This window comes from Scardinius erythrophthalmus (genome assembly GCF_964197995.2).
Source record: "Scardinius erythrophthalmus genome assembly, chromosome: 12".
NCBI classification, from domain to species: Eukaryota; Metazoa; Chordata; class Actinopteri; order Cypriniformes; family Leuciscidae; genus Scardinius; species Scardinius erythrophthalmus.
In genome coordinates this window covers 42,572,091-42,589,510 of record NC_138232.1, presented here as the reverse complement: position 1 = coordinate 42,589,510, position 17,420 = coordinate 42,572,091, and the positions used below count along the sequence as shown (strand labels likewise).

Here is a 17,420-nt window from a genome sequence, read left to right as displayed (position 1 = left end):
TAGCTAATCCACCTTTCTCTGTCGTGGGTATCAGCCTAGCATTCCTTCTAACCATTTTGTGACTTCCTTTGTTGCTTAACAATCACAAAACACTAAAACTTCTCTCTACTGTCTTACAAACAGAGGGTACAATCTTGTTAACACAGCTTAACTATTGTTAACTTTCCAAATTACCACACTTAACTTCCCTGCTGACAAGAACAGAGGATCAACAGAAATAACTAGCACGTAAAGCTAATTCTTCTCTGCCTAAAGCAAAGGATACCAACTATTAGCACTTGATGCTAACTTCTCTAGCAAGAGCATACACACAATATTAACATGTAACTGTTAATCTTCCCTGCCAACAACAGGGGGTAAATTTCATCTCTAAAAGAAAAACTTTTTTAGAGGCTCATCTTTAGTTAACCAAACTCTACAGCTGTTTGTTAACTACTTCTCTGAATGGCGCAGAGGAAAACATTTGTACTGGTCTGCATTGGTTCTTTTAATGGAGTGAAACTCACCGAGTCTTTCATTTGTAGAGAAAGATTCCGTCTGGAAAAATTCAGTCTTTGAGATCTTTTTGGAGCTTGACGTTTTCAATCTGGATTCAGAAGATTCAGTCTGGAACTCAGTCAGCTTTGTTGAGATCTTTGAGCTTGAAGTTTCAAGATGCAGTTCTTTGAGTTTCCTTTTTCTCCATCCGGGTCACAAGGCACCATCTGTTGTAAAGTTTTTCTTTCTTCAAAGCAGAGACCAGGAGACTTGAGATGGATCTTATAAGCAGAAGAGATTTATTCTTCCAAGTAGTCTGTAGTTCATCATCATCATCAAGACTAACTCAAGAGAGTTGCCTTGCAAATTTATAGACATTTAGGGGGAGGGATTTACATTGAGGTTGAACAAAGCATGCAAATTAAGTATACAGGTTAAGGAACCCGCCCCAGACCCCAGCGTGTTAGCAGTATCAATTTAATCAGCATACCTATTCAAATGCTGATACTGGCCAGGAAACTCTGGTTCCACGGGCCATCCCAGAGCCATTTAAGACAAAAGGTGCGTCTTGGAGCTACTGGCTAAAGCCATTAAAGACTCATTTAAAACACAATAGAGAAAACAGGGCTGGCAGGAACTGTTGATACCATTATCCTAACCTAACCTTAAAATGCTAACTTCAATATACTCAACTTTTACTGTTGCAAACTAAATTAAACATTTAATAAAATATGTAATTCAGCAACTCATTGATGTATTTATTTACATTTTAATATGAAATTCTAAAAAAAATTCTTCTTTGTTCATAGTTAATTGTCAGCAAAAAATTTTTTTTTTACAATGAAATGGCAGAGAAGATTGTGCTGTTATTCTGATTCAAGATTACGAGGCACATGAAATTAATAAAATAATGATGTGAACGGATAAATCATTTATATTAAACACTGCAAATATTCCATAAAAAAACAAGAATTGTCAAATTTGATTTCATACTAGTCTAGTGTTATTTGCAGCAGCATCTGCCAGAGGGTGCCAAACACCAAACAGCCAAACGTTTGAATGAAACAGATTTTCATATTTATACACTAAAATATTGAGAAAAGAATGAGCAAAATCAGCAACAGTGCTGTTTTTATTTTTATTATTTTATTATTCTCACTCGTTTCTGTGGAGGACCTAATTGGACAACCCATTGAATACTCTGCATGTATTACAGATACTTTTCTATTTTTAAATTATACAGTAAGTTTATTTTTAAAATAAATACATTTCCTCACACCAAATTGATACATTTGAAGAGCAAGTACAGTATTTGTAATACTGTAACAGAACTTTGTAATGTATTTGTGCTCATCTCTAATTACAAACCATTTTATTTTCAGACCAACTGGACCTGCTCAAATGATGCTCAAGCTTTTCTCATAAATAACATCACTTTTTTAACGAGTTGGTCTAAAACTCATTTTGTAGTTCATTATATTATTATATGAACATGTTCCAAAATATGACAACCACGCTCTCAGGAAAAAAAAAAAAGGTACAAAAGCTGTCAAATGTAAAAAAGCACTAATATGTACCTTTCAGAGGTAAGTAAGGTATAAATGTGTAACTTTTGAAAGGATTCTTCTCCAGCGACAGATTTTTTTTTTACTTTTGTTTTTCTGAGGACATAAACAATATATCGTTTCATATTTTACTTTTTTGATTAAAAAACAAATGCTAAGACACTTATAAATGAGTCATTGTAGCTTAACCCTCTGAGGTCTGAGCTGTTTTCTGGGCCCTGGAGGTGTTCTGACATGCTCTGACATTTGTGCTTATTTCTGTTACTTGTGACATTTTCATGGCTAAAGTCTGATTACACTGTATTCAGCACAAACTCTGCTACAATAATATATCAGCAGCAAGTATATAAAAGTTTGTAGTTTTGAGATAATAACATTTATGCGTGGTTTGTGAAAAAAACAAAAAAAAATGTCACTGAAATAAGCTCATGAAACCCATACTGATTATTTCTTCATAAGACTTTTGAAAATTGTATCACGTAGCCCAGAATATTTGCTTCAAAACTATGTGAAAATCATCCTGACTGCTCATTCAGAGAAGACAATATATTGATTTAAAAAATTTACGACGTGTTTTGTGTGAGAAAGATCTATGCAAGAGGCGTGGACATCTCATTATTATGTAAGCTTTTCTCACCTGAGAAAGACAAAGACACTCCCTAATGGCCCTATTAGGAGCTATCAGGCCCCTATCATTCTGAGCAACCTTGCACAAAGAATGAGGAGATTTAAGAATGGCTTTTAGATTGTTTGGATTTATTTACAACACAACATAATGACAAAAAAAAAAACACATTATTTAACACACTGAACTAAAGACAGAGACTTGAACTGTCACACACCTTTGTGCCATTCCTGAAACATAGTACATACCTTTCATTTCCATGGTGTTTGATTTTTCACTTTAGCATGTTCATGTATGGAGACTTATGTGAATGTTGAAGTCAGCAGGACTTATCAGTGGCATCTTGTTCCTCTAAAAACAACAACAAAACAGCTGTGAACATGCTGATATCAAGAGAAACTATGCTGCACAATTTGGGAAATACATTTTAGATTTTTCAGGTTAAAATAGCTTTTTAAAATGTACAGAATACACACACACACACACACACACACACACACACACACACATATATACATACATATATATATATATATATATATATATATATATATATATATATATATATATATATATATATGTATGTATGTGTGTGTGTGTGTATGTATGTATGTATGTATGTATGTATGTGTGTGTATGTATGTATATATATATATATATATATATATATATATATATATATATATATATATATATATATATATATATATATATATATATATATATATATTAGCCTATTTTTACCATGCTGTGTTTTATTATGGAATATTAAAACATCCTCGTGTTGAACACGTATACAAGCACTGAAAGGTTGCCTATCATTCTAGTTCACATTTCACATTTCATGTTTCTGTCTACATGTACATATATGACATTAGGCTTAGTTCATGTTTTTACTCCAAACTCATTTCATAACATACATTTTAATCTGGCACGACCAGTTTAACATGTCTTACCTTAAAAATCTTCTCATCTTCAAATCGCGTTCTTCTGAGGTAAATCCGAGGTAAATTCAAGGTAAACAGCACAGCACAGCACAGCACAGCTTAAAGTTGTCCAAACCCGATGAAAGCAGAGAAGAGTAAGTTACGAAGTCTCTGCTTCTTTGCTTTGAGGTAATTAGGGCGTTTACAGGTCTGCGTTTCTCCACATGGATCATTTGCATGTCAATCGCTCGTGCGCGCGTAGGCGTGTTCAAATTAAATTTAATGAGGACGTGTTTGAGAAACTGTACATGCCGTTGCTTTCGTATGGATTACTTAAAAATAGAATATTTGTTTTTTATATAATTTACATACTTTAAAAATAGAGATTCCAAGCGTTGTATAGACATGCGTTTCAAGTCTGTGTGACAAACATTTGCTGAGTTACAGGTCATTTTCTGTCGCGTTTCAGAATGAGTTTCACATTGAGAGAGACGGCAGAACGTGCATCATGTTTATTTTCTTTGTTTTACGAAAAACACAACATTTTGTTTTTATCATGAGTGTACACAAATAAAAGAAGACATTTAACAGTTTTGAATGATGTACAATACAAGTATGTAAAATCAAAATCAACAGAATTTTTTGCACTGATATAAAAAAAAACGAGCAGATCACGTCGGCGTGATTGCCGACCTCAGGGGGTTAAGTGTCCAAATACTTTGAGACCACTGTATATGAACATTATTTAAATATTTACATTTCACCTGAATCAAAATAAAATAATGCCTCACTGTGGTGGTCAAGGCCAAGAACAGGCAGTGAACCGATAAGAAAAAATTATTTTCTCCAAACAAAAAGGACCAAAAATAATATACAGGGGCAGATATAACAAAAGACATCTTCAAACAAAGTCCATTAAAAAAGATGGAAGTTAACTGAAACTAGCAAAATTAAACAAAACAAAAAGTTGTTCTTCTCAACACTGCTATAAATACCCAATTAGTCTCTACCAAACCAATAACAGTGGTAAATATCAAATAATTACTTTCCCAAATAAACCACAACCAATAATACTATTTACAACACAATAAACACTTTCTCCAAACTAACATAATACACTCAACTACTTAAAGCACAATATATCAAACTACAAACAAACAAAACGAAAAGATAAACTAAATGAAATGAAAGGATCCCCCACTGAATCGGATCATGATGGTACAGTACAATTTCCTCTGGAACAGTATAAATTGGGAAACTGAAGCATCGCCTCTCCCTTTGTCTGCGGCCGTCACTCCATGGACCAGGGTAATCTAGGACTCAGGTAAAGTTAAACCGCAAAGAGAGATATAAGTGTGCACCCTTCTGTACATTCAACATTTTACTAAACTGCTAACTCATTAACTTGTCCTGTGTTTTCCTTATAATGGGATTTTAATAAAGTAACAACCCATAATAAAGGGATTTAATTAAAGTAACCATATTAAGTTAAACTTAACAATAACCAACCTAAACCATGGTAAAGGCCAAAATATGTGAGTTAGGCTATGCATCCATCACACTCACCAACTATGAATGTCTGTATGACAAATAAAAATGTCTATCTACACAAAGATGTGCACAAATTAGCATCATAGTGCTTGAATGAATGTGCTCTTGACTTTCTGGTTAAACACAATAGCAGATGATAGTCTGTACAACTGGCTAATGGATGATTTAATGGTTGTCAGCACAAGCTCTTCTCAGGTCCCTGTAAAGCTCTTTCATAAAACTAACCTTAGAAATTATCCAATTTGTGAAACAGCAGCGAAAACAAAAAGATAAAAGCAGAATTTCAGCAGATTACTTTTTCCTGTTCCTCGGAAACATTTAAACATATTAAGAGTAAATAAACATGACTGTATGACAACTAGCGAGAAGGAAAAAGTGAACATATAAACCCATTGTGTTGGATGTGTGTAAATCTCAGAGAAACACTCCTACTCCGTTAGAAGGGGATGAAGGGGGAAGATATGATGGTTCTCTAATTATTGTGACAGCAAGTGAATCTGTAATCAGAACAGTTCAGACTCCAGGACATTTTGTTACAGCCTCAGCCTCACAGTAACAGCATCCAGTCAGACTCTCTCTACACAGAACCTGGCGACACTCATCAAATCTCTCTGGATAAGGATATGGTTGATCCTCAAACACGTGTGTCATATTTCTGTTCTCCGACAGAATGAGACGAGTGACTGCTGTGTTTGGATCCATTGTGAAATTATCTGAGGACAAGATGATAGAACAAAACAACATTAACCACAGGTGTGTGCGTGTGTGTGTGTGTGTGTGTGTGTGTGTGTGTGTGTGTGTGTGCGTGTGCGTGTGTGCGTGTGCGTGTGTGCGTGTGTGTGCACGTGTGCGTGTGCGTGTGTGCGTACATACCTGTCATAGGGGGACATTAATTAGAATACATTTATTATAAAATGTTTAATTATTAATATATAAAGACATACCAGATGTCTGAGGTTAATTAACAATTAACAAATATCACGAGCAAGAGTGAGAAAACAGCGAGGATCATGAATCATGTGTGAAAGACCTCAAACGTGTGTTAGCTTGTAAAAATGATCCCTTGATGGTTAAGACAATGAAGCTGCAGAAGATCCTGTGTCAAAATATGGAAGCACCTCAATTGCATGGGAGTATTTTGAATTACATTTCGCTTTACTGTACACTTGTAGATAAGAATGAAGAACTGAAATACAAATACAGGACAAAATGAATCTTACTGCTCAGTATCCAGTTTGTTCAGTGTGCAGTTTGGATCATTCAGTAGATCAGAGAGCATCTTGACTCCTGATTCTCCCAGATTATTGCAGCTCAGATCCAGCTCTCTCAGGTGTGAGGGGTTTGAACGCAGAGCTGAAGCCAGATAACCACAGCCTTCATCTGTCACCTCACAGTGACATAAACTGCAAACACACAAATAAACAATGAAGATCTGAGACATTAGAACTCTCTACAAATTCTTGTTTAATCTTCTGAATAATTACACATCCATTTAATATAAACTGATAAGAGTTGAATATCTCTTATTTCATAAACTATCATTTTGGCTGAAAGGAGAATATGGTTCTGATCACCAGTTGATCTATACAACCATCTACCAGATACTGAGGATCATAAGCAAATAAATTTGTCTATCCTAAAGGAAACAGCCGTGTTCAAGTAAGTTTGGGTTTTAGGTTCTGAGTAAATGAAATACTGTTGACACTTAAAGGTATAGCGGAGGATTTTTTACTTCCGGGTGGATTCCCTATACTATTGGTCCTCCTAATTGTCAATCATTCTGGTGAATCAATCAAACTTTTCAAAAAGTGGAGAGGGCGGGTCTTATCTAAAATTCGGAAAGATCCTCCGCTATACCTTTAATACATTGTTTTCTGCACAACAGAAAACTTTTTCTTTCCTCTTAGAGAGAGTGGCTCTTATACATACATATACAACATTCACACATTAAAGAATCTTCTAAATATTAAATGTATGGTCATAATTTATAATGCTTCAATGAATGAATGAATGAATGAATGAATGAATGAATCTCAAACCTCAGTATCTGCAGCTGACAGTTTAGGCTTTTCAGTCCATCAGAGAGCAGCTTCACTCCTGAATCCTGCAGGTCATTGCCACTCATGTCCAGCTCTTTCAGACGGGAGTTTGATGATTGTAGAACTGATGCCATAATTTCACAGCTCTCACCAGTGAGGTGACACCATGACAATCTGAACAGAATAATAAAAAAAACTGAACAATTGCACATCCATTAACAGTAATGTACAAATACTTTGTTTCTGTATTTAACCATACTCCAAATGCTCCAAAAGTGTGACACAACAGCAATTAAATTGCGCAGCTTCAACACGAGAGAAGAGAGAGACAGGCCTCCAGTGCAGCGATGATGAACCTGCTTGCGCCGGCTGCTCTAACCAGTGATAAACACAACGAGAACGGTTCGACCCATTTGAATTCAACACTCCTATGATACGGGAACCGTTAAGGCATTTTCTAACACTAGACAGACTGTAGATTAGAAATCATTGGCTGCGTAACACGAGACCTGGTGTGTGATCCAAGATGGAGGCTTCTGGCTGCCTGCGAACAAGAATCAAATACTCACTTTCACACTCTCTCACACACAGCTTACGTCGACTGTGTTTACGTGAATGAACCAAAGCAGGCATTTTGACATATTTCTGTGTGTCTTTTACCGTTTAAGTACGCAACCAAAGACAAAGGCTACTTAACTTGTCCATGTTCTATATATGCAATGTTGCAAATATATATCATAACATAATATAATAATTGAATTAAATAAAACAGTTATATATACACACTATTTGATTTGCTCAATTTGTTATGATGTATTACTGTCAGATTATCTAATAACAAAGAGATGGCAGTTTAATTTGTTTATCTAAAAAATTTACAACAAGATTTGACAAGCCATCTCTCATGCGCTGACATAATGGGGAGAAAACACCTCTATTGCAATACATGCTTCATTGACTTCATCATCATTATCTTACTTACAGTGATATTGGAGGACCAAAAATGTTGTATGTACCTTATTAATAAAAAATATTATATGTACAGGCAAGTAGATGAACCCAGAATATGAACGCAACATGCAACAATTTACATTCATTTAAATTTTCCCACAGGAAACCATTAAAAAGAAAAATAACTAACATGCAACTTACCACAATGAATACTAATTCTGGGTTCATCTGCTTGCCTGAATGTAAAACAGACTGAATTTAATATATTTAAATCAATGAAATTGATATATGAATCTCAAACCGCAGTATCTTCAGCTGACAGTTTGGGCTCTTCAGTCCATCAGAGAGCAGCTTCACTCCTGAATCATTCAGGTCATTCTCGCTCACGTCCAGCTCTATCAGACAGTTTTGTGTCTGCAGGGCCAAAGCCACAGTTTCACAGCAGAAGTCAAAGATTCCAGGTAGTCTGTAAAAACAGGATATTTTTCCAAGAAATACTGTGTGTTTATCTTGTAAGAACAGTGTTTGTACTGACAGTAATAGGTAATGTCTTGTTCTCTGTGAACATTCAAGCTTTCTAGAAAAAAAGTCAAGTGACTTTCAAATGTATGTCTATAAAGTCAGTGTTTAGTAAATCCATTTTATTAAATACAGATTTTACTCTCCAAAATCATTAAAAAATAATAATAATCAGAGTTAAAAACTTTGAATTAACAGCTGTCATCAAGTTACTTACATGGCTTTTCTGCAGCATCTCACAGCTGGGAGAATATTAATTTGGCTTCCCAGTCTATGATTGTACATACTCAGGTCAAACTCATCCAGCACCTGCCCTGACATCAGGAGTACGTAAGCCATCAATGAGTACATGGAAGATGAGACCTCTATTTCTGAAGATGATCTGATGTATCTTTGTATTTCTGTATATAATGAATTGTCATTGAGCTCCAGTAAGCAGTGGAACAGGTTGACTGAAGTTTCAAGTGAACGTTCCTCTTGGTCTTGTAATAGTTCTGTAATGTGCTCAGTTATTTCTGTGACGCTGTCTTTGCTGTCTTCAGTGTGTGTGAACAGGCCTCTGAGCAGGTTTTGATTGGACTCCAGTGAAATGCCCATCAGAAACCGTAAAAATAGGTCTAAATGTCCTTTCTTACTTTTCATTGCTTTCTCAACAGCCTTCTTTAGTAAAACATGTAAAGCAGTATTTTTGTCTGGCCTTGCTAAGAGAGACACACACTTAATCTTAATGTTCAGTGTTTTGTACATTTGATATTCAGGGTGACGGAATAACTGAGGGTCAGGCTGGACCTCATTTAGTGTTCCTTTAAAGAAAAACTCCAGTTCGTCCATGTTCTTGTTCAGGTAGCAGAGGAACACATGCACTGCAGCGAGGAACTCTTGAACACTCAGATGTACGAAGCAGAAGACCTTCTTCTCATGAAGTCCAGCTTCTTGCTGAAAGATCTCAGTGAGCATTCCTGTGGACTCAAAGTCTTCACTCACATCAATACCACATGCTTTCAGATCTTCTTCATAGAACACTATGTTTTCCTTCTTCAGCTGTTCAAACGCTAGCTTAGCCAACTTCAAAATCATTGTTTTATTGGACTCTAAGAGCTTGGTACGTTCTCTTTCTCTTTTTCTGTCATGCTTCTGGCTCTTCATGTTCATCTGTATCAGCAGGAAGTGGATGTACATTTCAGTGAGTGTCTTGTTGATGTTCTCTGCATCGTTCCCAATAGGGATGTCCTGAAGAACTGTGGCTGTGATCCAACAGAACATGGGAATATAACACATGATGTAGAGACTGCTAGATTTCTTAATGTGTGAGATTATTCTGGAGGCCTGAGTCTCATCTTTGAGTCTCTTTCTGAAATACTCGTCCTTCTGCTGGTCAGTGAATCCTCGCACCTCAGTGAACAACCCTACACACTCCGGAGGGATCTGATTGGCTGCTGCTGGTCGTGAGGTCACCCAGACGTGAGCGGATGGAAGCAGAGTCCCGTTCACCAGACTTGTAAACAGTTTATCTATAGATGATCGCTCCTCAAAGCTTTCAATTTCACTGTCAAAATCCAATGGCAGTCGACTCTCATCCAGTCCATCAAAGATAAACGCAAGCTTACAACTATATATCTTACATATCTTTGCTGTTTCCAGTTTCTTCAGTTCTGGATTAAATTTCTGCAGAAACTCATGCAGACTGAACTCTCTGTCTTTAATGCAGTTAATCTTTCGGAATGGAAGCAGGAAAACACAGTCTATATCCTGATTGGCTTTTCTTTCTGCCCAGTCCAGAATGAACTTGTGCACTGAGACCGTTTTTCCAATGCCAGCGATGCCTTTGGTCAACACAATCTTTTTCTTTTTTTTGTTCAGACTAAATACATCATTGCATTTGATCGGCCTGTCCTGTGATTTACGGGGTTTAATATTTTCATCAATCTGCAGAATCTCATGTTCTTGATTGACTTCTTTAAGATCCCCCTCCGTAATGAGGAGTTCTGTGAAAATATCCCTGAGATCTGCTTCATTTTCCTTTTTACACTCAAAAATTTGCTCTACTTTCTCCTTCATGTTCATTTTGTGAGTTTCCAAGAATTCCTGCAGCCAGAAATCATCTGTTATGAAAAATATAAATAAACATGTAAAGGTATGAACAAAACAACACTAGAAAATTAAACACAAAGGTTTTCACATTCAGGCCCGGAGTGGGTAATTGGGAGAATTGGGAGAATTCCCGGTGGACCGCTTCACTTTTTGGCCGGTCGAGGAATTATTTTTATTTTTTTACATTTCAATGTCACGTTAGCTAAATTAGGCTACACATGTTCCGCATTCTGACACCGCAGCGCGCAGCATCTGCATGGGTTGTACCATGTGAGGGAGTTCTCCTCTCCCCTCCTATAGAGTTGGTTGGGTCCATAGCCTGTCTTTTCCAAAACATTTTCTCAGGTAGGCTACCGCGGCACCGCCGGCGCCTACCGATAGCTGGGCCGGCCCTACAGTAACGGTACGCGTCAGGGAGGATGGATGGGAGGAAGAGGCCAGGAGGTATGGAAGCTTTGTTTCCGCCACAGAATAAAACATTTTAAAAGATAATTGCGACTTTTTATCTCACAATTGCGAGTTTACATCTCATAATTCTGACTTTATTTCTCAGAATTTCGAGATATAAAGTCAGAATTCCGTGAAATAAAGTCGCAATTGCGTGTTATAAAGTCAGAATTGCGAGATATAGAGTCAGAATTGTGTGATATAAAGTCGCAATTGCTTCTTATAAAGTTAGAATTGCAAGATATAAAGTCAGAACTGTGTGAAATAAAGTCGCAATTGCTTCTTATAAAATCAGAATTGCAAGATATAAAGTCAGAACTGCGTGAAATAAAGTCGCAGTTGCTTCTTATAAAGTCAGAACTGCAAGATATAAAGTCAGAATTGTGTGAAATAAAGTTGCAATTGCTTCTTATAAAGTCTAAGTGAATTATTATTTAACCTTTAGGCTACATTATTTGTTAACCCATGGTATTAATACAAACTACACAATAGTATGAGCTGATCTGTTGCTTCATTTATCCAATTTAGAAAAAGTGCTAATTTGGAATTCCACCATGGAAAAAGTGGGCCGGTCTTGGGCCTGAAACTCCCGGGCTGAAAAGTGGCCCCACTCCGGCCCTGTTCACATTAGAATGATTATCTTTAAAATCAACTGGAGCAAACATATGGTATTTAAATTCATAGTAATGAAAGCAGTTCTGTTCTTTAATGAGATCAATATACATCAAGCATGTTAAAATAATTTCTGATTCCGCTGTAAGGATGTTTAAGGTTAATTCACCTTGTTTCCTTGGCCGTTTCTCAGCTGGCTCTAATGATGTTTGCACTGTGAAGAGAGAGAAAAGAATGAGACTTTATGTTCATCAAGGTATACTAAATAAAGCTCTGCATCGTGTTCCAACACTTCATTAAGCAGCACAACTATTAAACAATTAACTAAATTTGCATATTAGAATGATGAAGGATCATGTGACACTGAAGACTGAGTAATGATGCTGAAAATTCAGCTGTGAAACTTTTCCTGTGATGGAAAAGTAAAAAAAAAATATATATATATATATATATATATATATATATATATATATATATATATATATATATATATATATATATATATATATATATATATATATATAATAATATATATATATATATATATATATATTTTTTTTTTTTTTTTTTTTTTTTTTTTTTAAAGATTCAAATAGAAAAAAAAATTTACATTGTAATATTTCATAATATTTTAACTATTTTTGATCCCATAAATGCAGGCTTGGTGAACATAAGAATCTTTTTTTTAACAAATCTGAATACACATTTCTATGAATCTATGCTTCCTCTCGTTCTCTATTCTTTCCTTTATTACCTTCAGTGTACTTGTTTTGTAACTCTTCGGCCAGACGGTTCTGGTTCATCTTCCTCAGGATGTTCAGTGTGATCTGCACAGCTTCTTCTTCTTCTCTAAAATGCCCCATCATTATATCCACTATATCAGTGACACCAGCATCCTCCAGTTTACTAGCTCCAATGGGTCCATCATGTTTTAAGTGCCACTTAAATGTCTTCAGATCGTCTTTTTTCAGGTCATCTAGAGTACGATAAAGCAGCTCTAAAACAGATGCCATCGTCCTTCATGGACTGTTAGAAAAAGAGAAAAAGTCTTTAAATAGTTGTACTTTAATAGCAGAGATCTATGCAGTACATGCAAATAAATGTGTAATGAAATTACACTGTAATCAGATCAATTATTATGAAACTTTTTTTTTTAAGGTGTAAGATTAATTCTTCAGGTTGTTATTTAGTTTATGATTCTGTGCTCATTAGTTGATAATTTCACACACACACACACACACACACACACACACACACACACACAATTATCTTTGATTACCCTAACTTCTAAAAACTGAATAAATTCTCATTATCAAAATTACTCTATAATTAAAGGTTTTAATGTTGAATCAGTCTGTGCATTCATGAGTAGAGAGCAGGAGGTAAAGTAAGTTTAGTTGAGAAACTGATTTTTAACAGCTTTAGTGTCATAGACCTAAAGCCATATTTGATGTTCGACAGAAATGAAAACGAGGATGTGAGGGAAACTGTAAAAATACAGTGTGACAATTGTTCAGCTCACAAAACATCTTTTTCAAAACCGTTTTGAAAGTTATAAGTTTTGAAAATGACGTTATCTAGAACTTTATTCAGTGGATGCCACTGTAAAGACTGTAATCTAACACTCAGAGCTTTCTTTCAGCTGCATAAAATTCAATAAAGGTCTATTAGTTGTGCTGCATGAATCTCCTGTGATTACTGGAAACATGACACTTAAAAATTGGTTAGTAACTTAATTTGCTAACTTACCTTGATTAATGACAATATTTGTAGATGTTTCTTTGTCCTCTTCTGAAATTACGACTTGCTCAACAAAAGCACCGATCATCCTTCACTTCCGTGTTCTCATGAAGAACTGGGGGGCGTTTCTCTTTTTTCAGGAGTAAAACGACATGAGATGAAACTATGAGAGAAAAACATCCATTCAATTAAACAAACACATATTTGTTTGTGCATCTTAGTGGAGTCTTTCCATTGATTTCTATTGTTTTTATACTGAGCTAATATTTCCTACCCTTTACCCCTTCAAACTGTTATGCTCAGTTTTGTTTCATTTTCACTGTTCTCTTCCTTATTCCTGCTACAGACTGTGCGATTTCAGCAATCATATAAGATCATTCCAAATCACACTGTACGACATGGATCTAATAATCTTGGGTACGACATGTATTTAGACTGTACGATGATGACACCTATCGAATCATAGGCTACGACGCAAGTTAGGCTGCATTTAGCTCCTCTTTTAGACATACACTTGTAAAGTTCCCTAAACACTTCCCCTCGGGGGAATCCGCACCACCATTTTGAAGTGCGTTCAACTTCATCAAGTGGACAAGTGAAGTTTACTTCGACAGACCCTTGATCCCTCGATTTTGACAGAGGGAACAAGTCTATTTAATATGTACACCTCAGGCAGATCCATCCCAGATAGCAGACGGATGTGGGCCACTTCAGACAATGATCCGGCAACTGTATTGTATGATTCCGGGCCGGCCTGGAAAAAATGTATGTGAGCCTAAAGTGGCTCACATGTAAAATGGCAAATATGGCCCAAATATTTTAAATCACTTGTGGTCCTTTTTAGGCAAAGATGCATTAAAACATCATTACCCCGTTGAGCTTTCCAGAAATGTACATCTTTGGGAGTTGAATGAACTTTTTTGATTTTTGAAGAAACAAAAATCTTCTCAGTTCTCACGTCATGAACTCACTCAGAGGCCCACACGGAATAAAATGAATAGTTGAATAAAGTCGTGTTCTGAAGATGAACGAAAGTCTTACTGGGTTGGAACAACATGAGGGTGAGTAATGGACCACTTGCACTGAACTCCGTGACACACTTCCGTTTGGAAACAATACATATCACTTATTTCCGGTTATGTTTACTTTCAATGTACTGTGGTCAATGAGTTGATCAAACACCACATAAAATGGGTGTTTGCGATAAGACTTAAAAATTTTGACATTTTTATTGACAGAAGAAGGGATTTTCTGATGTTTACTGTGTGCAGAATTTTCTCATCGGAACATGACATTTTATTCCAAACCAAGCCAATCTGAGAAAGCTGCGGCTGTTAAAAATACGCATTATTTCACCCACAGGGTGTCAGTGTTCGTCTACACTAGTGACCGCGACGCTGAAGTGTGTGAAAACAGATGAATAACAACAGTACAAACCACGAACATTTATTTATTTGGATTAAATATTTTAATCATTGTGTAATTTTTCAATGTCAATCTTTTTACTATTTACATGTTCATGCATTCATTCATTTATTCATTATTCATTTAATAAAGCACCAATGCACACAAGCAATCCTTTTTATTAGTCAAATTCATAAAAAAAATGTAAACTAAACAGGTATAAGTAAGCTAAGAGAAAAACACTGTTAATGAGAAGACATATAGGACTGCTGCAGGTTAGTGGATAAATACACTCACCTAAAGGATTATTAGAAACACCATACTATTACTGTGTTTGACCCCCTTTCGCCTTCAGAACTGCCTTAATTCTACGTGGCATTGATTCAACAAGGTGCTGAAAGCATTCTTTAGAAATGTTGGCCCATATTGATAGGATAGCATCTTGCAGTTGATGGAGATTTGTGGGATGCACATCCAGGGCACGAAGCTCCCGTTCCACCACATCCCAAAGATGCTCTATTGGGTTGAGATCTGGTGACTGTGGGGGCCATTTTAGTACAGTGAACTCATTGTCATGTTCAAGAAACCAATTTGAAATGATTCGAGCTTTGTGACATGGTGCATTATCCTGCTGGAAGTAGCCATCAGAGGATGGGTACATGGTGGTCATAAAGGGATGGACATGGTCAGAAACAATGCTCAGGTAGGCCGTGGCATTTAAACGATGCCCAATTGGCACTAAGGGGCCTAAAGTGTGCCAAGAAAACATCCCCCACACCATTACACCACCAGCCTGCACAGTGGTAACAAGGCATGATGGATCCATGTTCTCATTCTGTTTACGCCAAATTCTGACTCTACCATCTGAATGTCTCAACAGAAATCGAGACTCATCAGACCAGGCAACATTTTAACAGTCTTCAACTGTCCAATTTTGGTGAGCTTGTGCAAACTGTAGCCTCTTTTTCCTATTTGTAGTGGAGATGAGTGGTACCCGGTGGGGTCTTCTGCTGTTGTAGCCCATCCGCCTCAAGGTGGTGCGTGTTGTGGCTTCACAAATGCTTTGCTGAATAAATCGGTTGTAACGAGTGGTTATTTCAAAGTTGCTCTTCTATCAGCTTGAATCCGTCAGCCCATTCAAGGCATTTTCGCCCACAGGACTGCCGCATACTGGATGTTTTTCCCTTTTCACACCATTCTTTGTAAACCCTAGAAATGGTTGTGCATGAAAATCCCAGTAACTGAGCAGATTGTGAAATACTCAGACCGACCCGTCTGGCACCAACAACCATGCCACGCTCAAAATTGCTTAAAATCACCTTTCTTTCCCATTCTGACATTCAGTTTGGAGTTCAGGAGATTGTGTTGACCAGGACCACACCCCTAAATGCATTGAAGCAACTGCCATGTGATTGGTTGATAAGATAATTGCATTAATCAGAAATTGAACAGGTGTTCCTAATAATCCTTTAGGTGAATGTTTATTTAACCTATTTATTATTCAGAATGAACAGTTGGAAAGAAATTATATTTATAGGAACATTTCAGCAGCCTCAAGATAATTAATACAGAGATCATTATTCATTGTTTTAACCAACTGGCATCCATAAAACGTAGTGATAATCTGCATTCTCATGTATGTATGTGCGCTGAACGCTCTAACCGGAAACTCACGATATGTAATAAGTAGAACGCAGAAGTAGTTGTGCAAGTAGCCCATTACTGACAATTTTCATTTTTGGGTGAACTAACCCTTTAACGATCGCCAACTTAAAGAGGAAATTAAACCAACTTAAATAGCAAGTTACTACGCTAAAACAAAACAGAAAAATTATCTAATGCATAATCGAACAATATAACACATCCGGGTTTAAATAGAGTTAAAATATAGAGGATGGGAAGTAAAATAATTGGATCGACTGCATGAAACTGCGACCACACCGGCCGCCATCTTGGATCGCCTCCCTGCTGACTATTATTTAAATCTAGCGCGTTTGGATCCAATGACGCTGGTAGTGACTATCCTCTCTGGCCAATCAGTGATCTGCAGCATTTACACGTCACATTTTCGTATCAGTACGGAACCTCAACTGAGGCGGTACTAATAAAAGTACCAGGTATAATACATGTAGTTGATTAATATTACTCAGTACTTTAATTTATAATTACACCGTAACAAGGACCAAACAGTGACTCCCCTCACAAAAACTTTACATATTAATTAAAACATTTTTTAGTATCTTTATTAAAAATGCTAGTGTGCAGAACCGCTTCTTTCTGACTAACAGCTTTTTGGACAATAAAATCATTAAGGATTATTTGATAATCTCATTTCATAGCAAAAAAAAAAAAAAAAAAAAAAAAAAAAGGCTAACACTTTATTTTAAGGTGTCCTTGTTACAGTGTAATTATACATTTAAGTACTAAGAATATATTTTAAATTAACTACATGTAGCTTATTTACTATAGGCTA

At 36.3% G+C, this 17,420-nt stretch overlaps 1 protein-coding gene across 3 annotated transcripts; it reads right to left on the bottom strand.

Annotated features, from left to right (window-relative positions):
- Positions 1 to 4,090: 4,090 nt before the first annotated feature.
- Positions 4,091 to 13,652, bottom strand: LOC308699953 (NACHT, LRR and PYD domains-containing protein 3-like). Of its 3 annotated transcripts, XR_014031245.1 has the most exons (9): positions 13,553 to 13,652; positions 12,558 to 12,829; positions 11,973 to 12,017; positions 8,871 to 10,755; positions 8,455 to 8,600; positions 8,336 to 8,370; positions 7,184 to 7,357; positions 6,365 to 6,547; positions 4,091 to 5,857 (listed from the first exon to the last, which is right to left on the bottom strand). XR_014031245.1 is itself a non-coding variant. In XM_081381160.1 (8 exons), the coding sequence occupies exons 2-8, from the start codon at positions 12,814 to 12,816 to the stop codon at positions 5,854 to 5,856; spliced, it is 2,715 nt and encodes a 904-aa protein (XP_081237286.1). In that variant the 5' UTR covers positions 12,817 to 12,829; positions 13,553 to 13,652; the 3' UTR covers positions 4,091 to 5,853. The 3 variants fall into 3 exon arrangements, 1 of the variants encoding a protein (XP_081237286.1); XM_081381160.1 differs by lacking the exon at positions 8,336 to 8,370 and having other exon boundaries at positions 8,436 to 8,600; XR_014031246.1 differs by lacking the exons at positions 4,091 to 5,857; positions 6,365 to 6,547 and having other exon boundaries at positions 7,219 to 7,357; positions 8,336 to 8,600.
- Positions 13,653 to 17,420: the final 3,768 nt, after the last annotated feature.

Coding starts and splice junctions, on each gene's coding strand:
- LOC308699953 (XM_081381160.1), bottom strand. CDS start 12,816: ATGGCATCTGTTTTAGAGCTGCTTTATCGTACTCTAGATGACCTGAAA. Junction 8,601..8,870: donor AGATGCTGCAGAAAAGCCAT/GTAAGTAACTTG, acceptor CTGTTTTTACAG/ACTACCTGGAATCTTTGACT. Junction 7,358..8,435: donor TGTCAGCTGAAGATACTGCG/GTTTGAGATTCA, acceptor TATTCTGTTCAG/ATTGTCATGGTGTCACCTCA.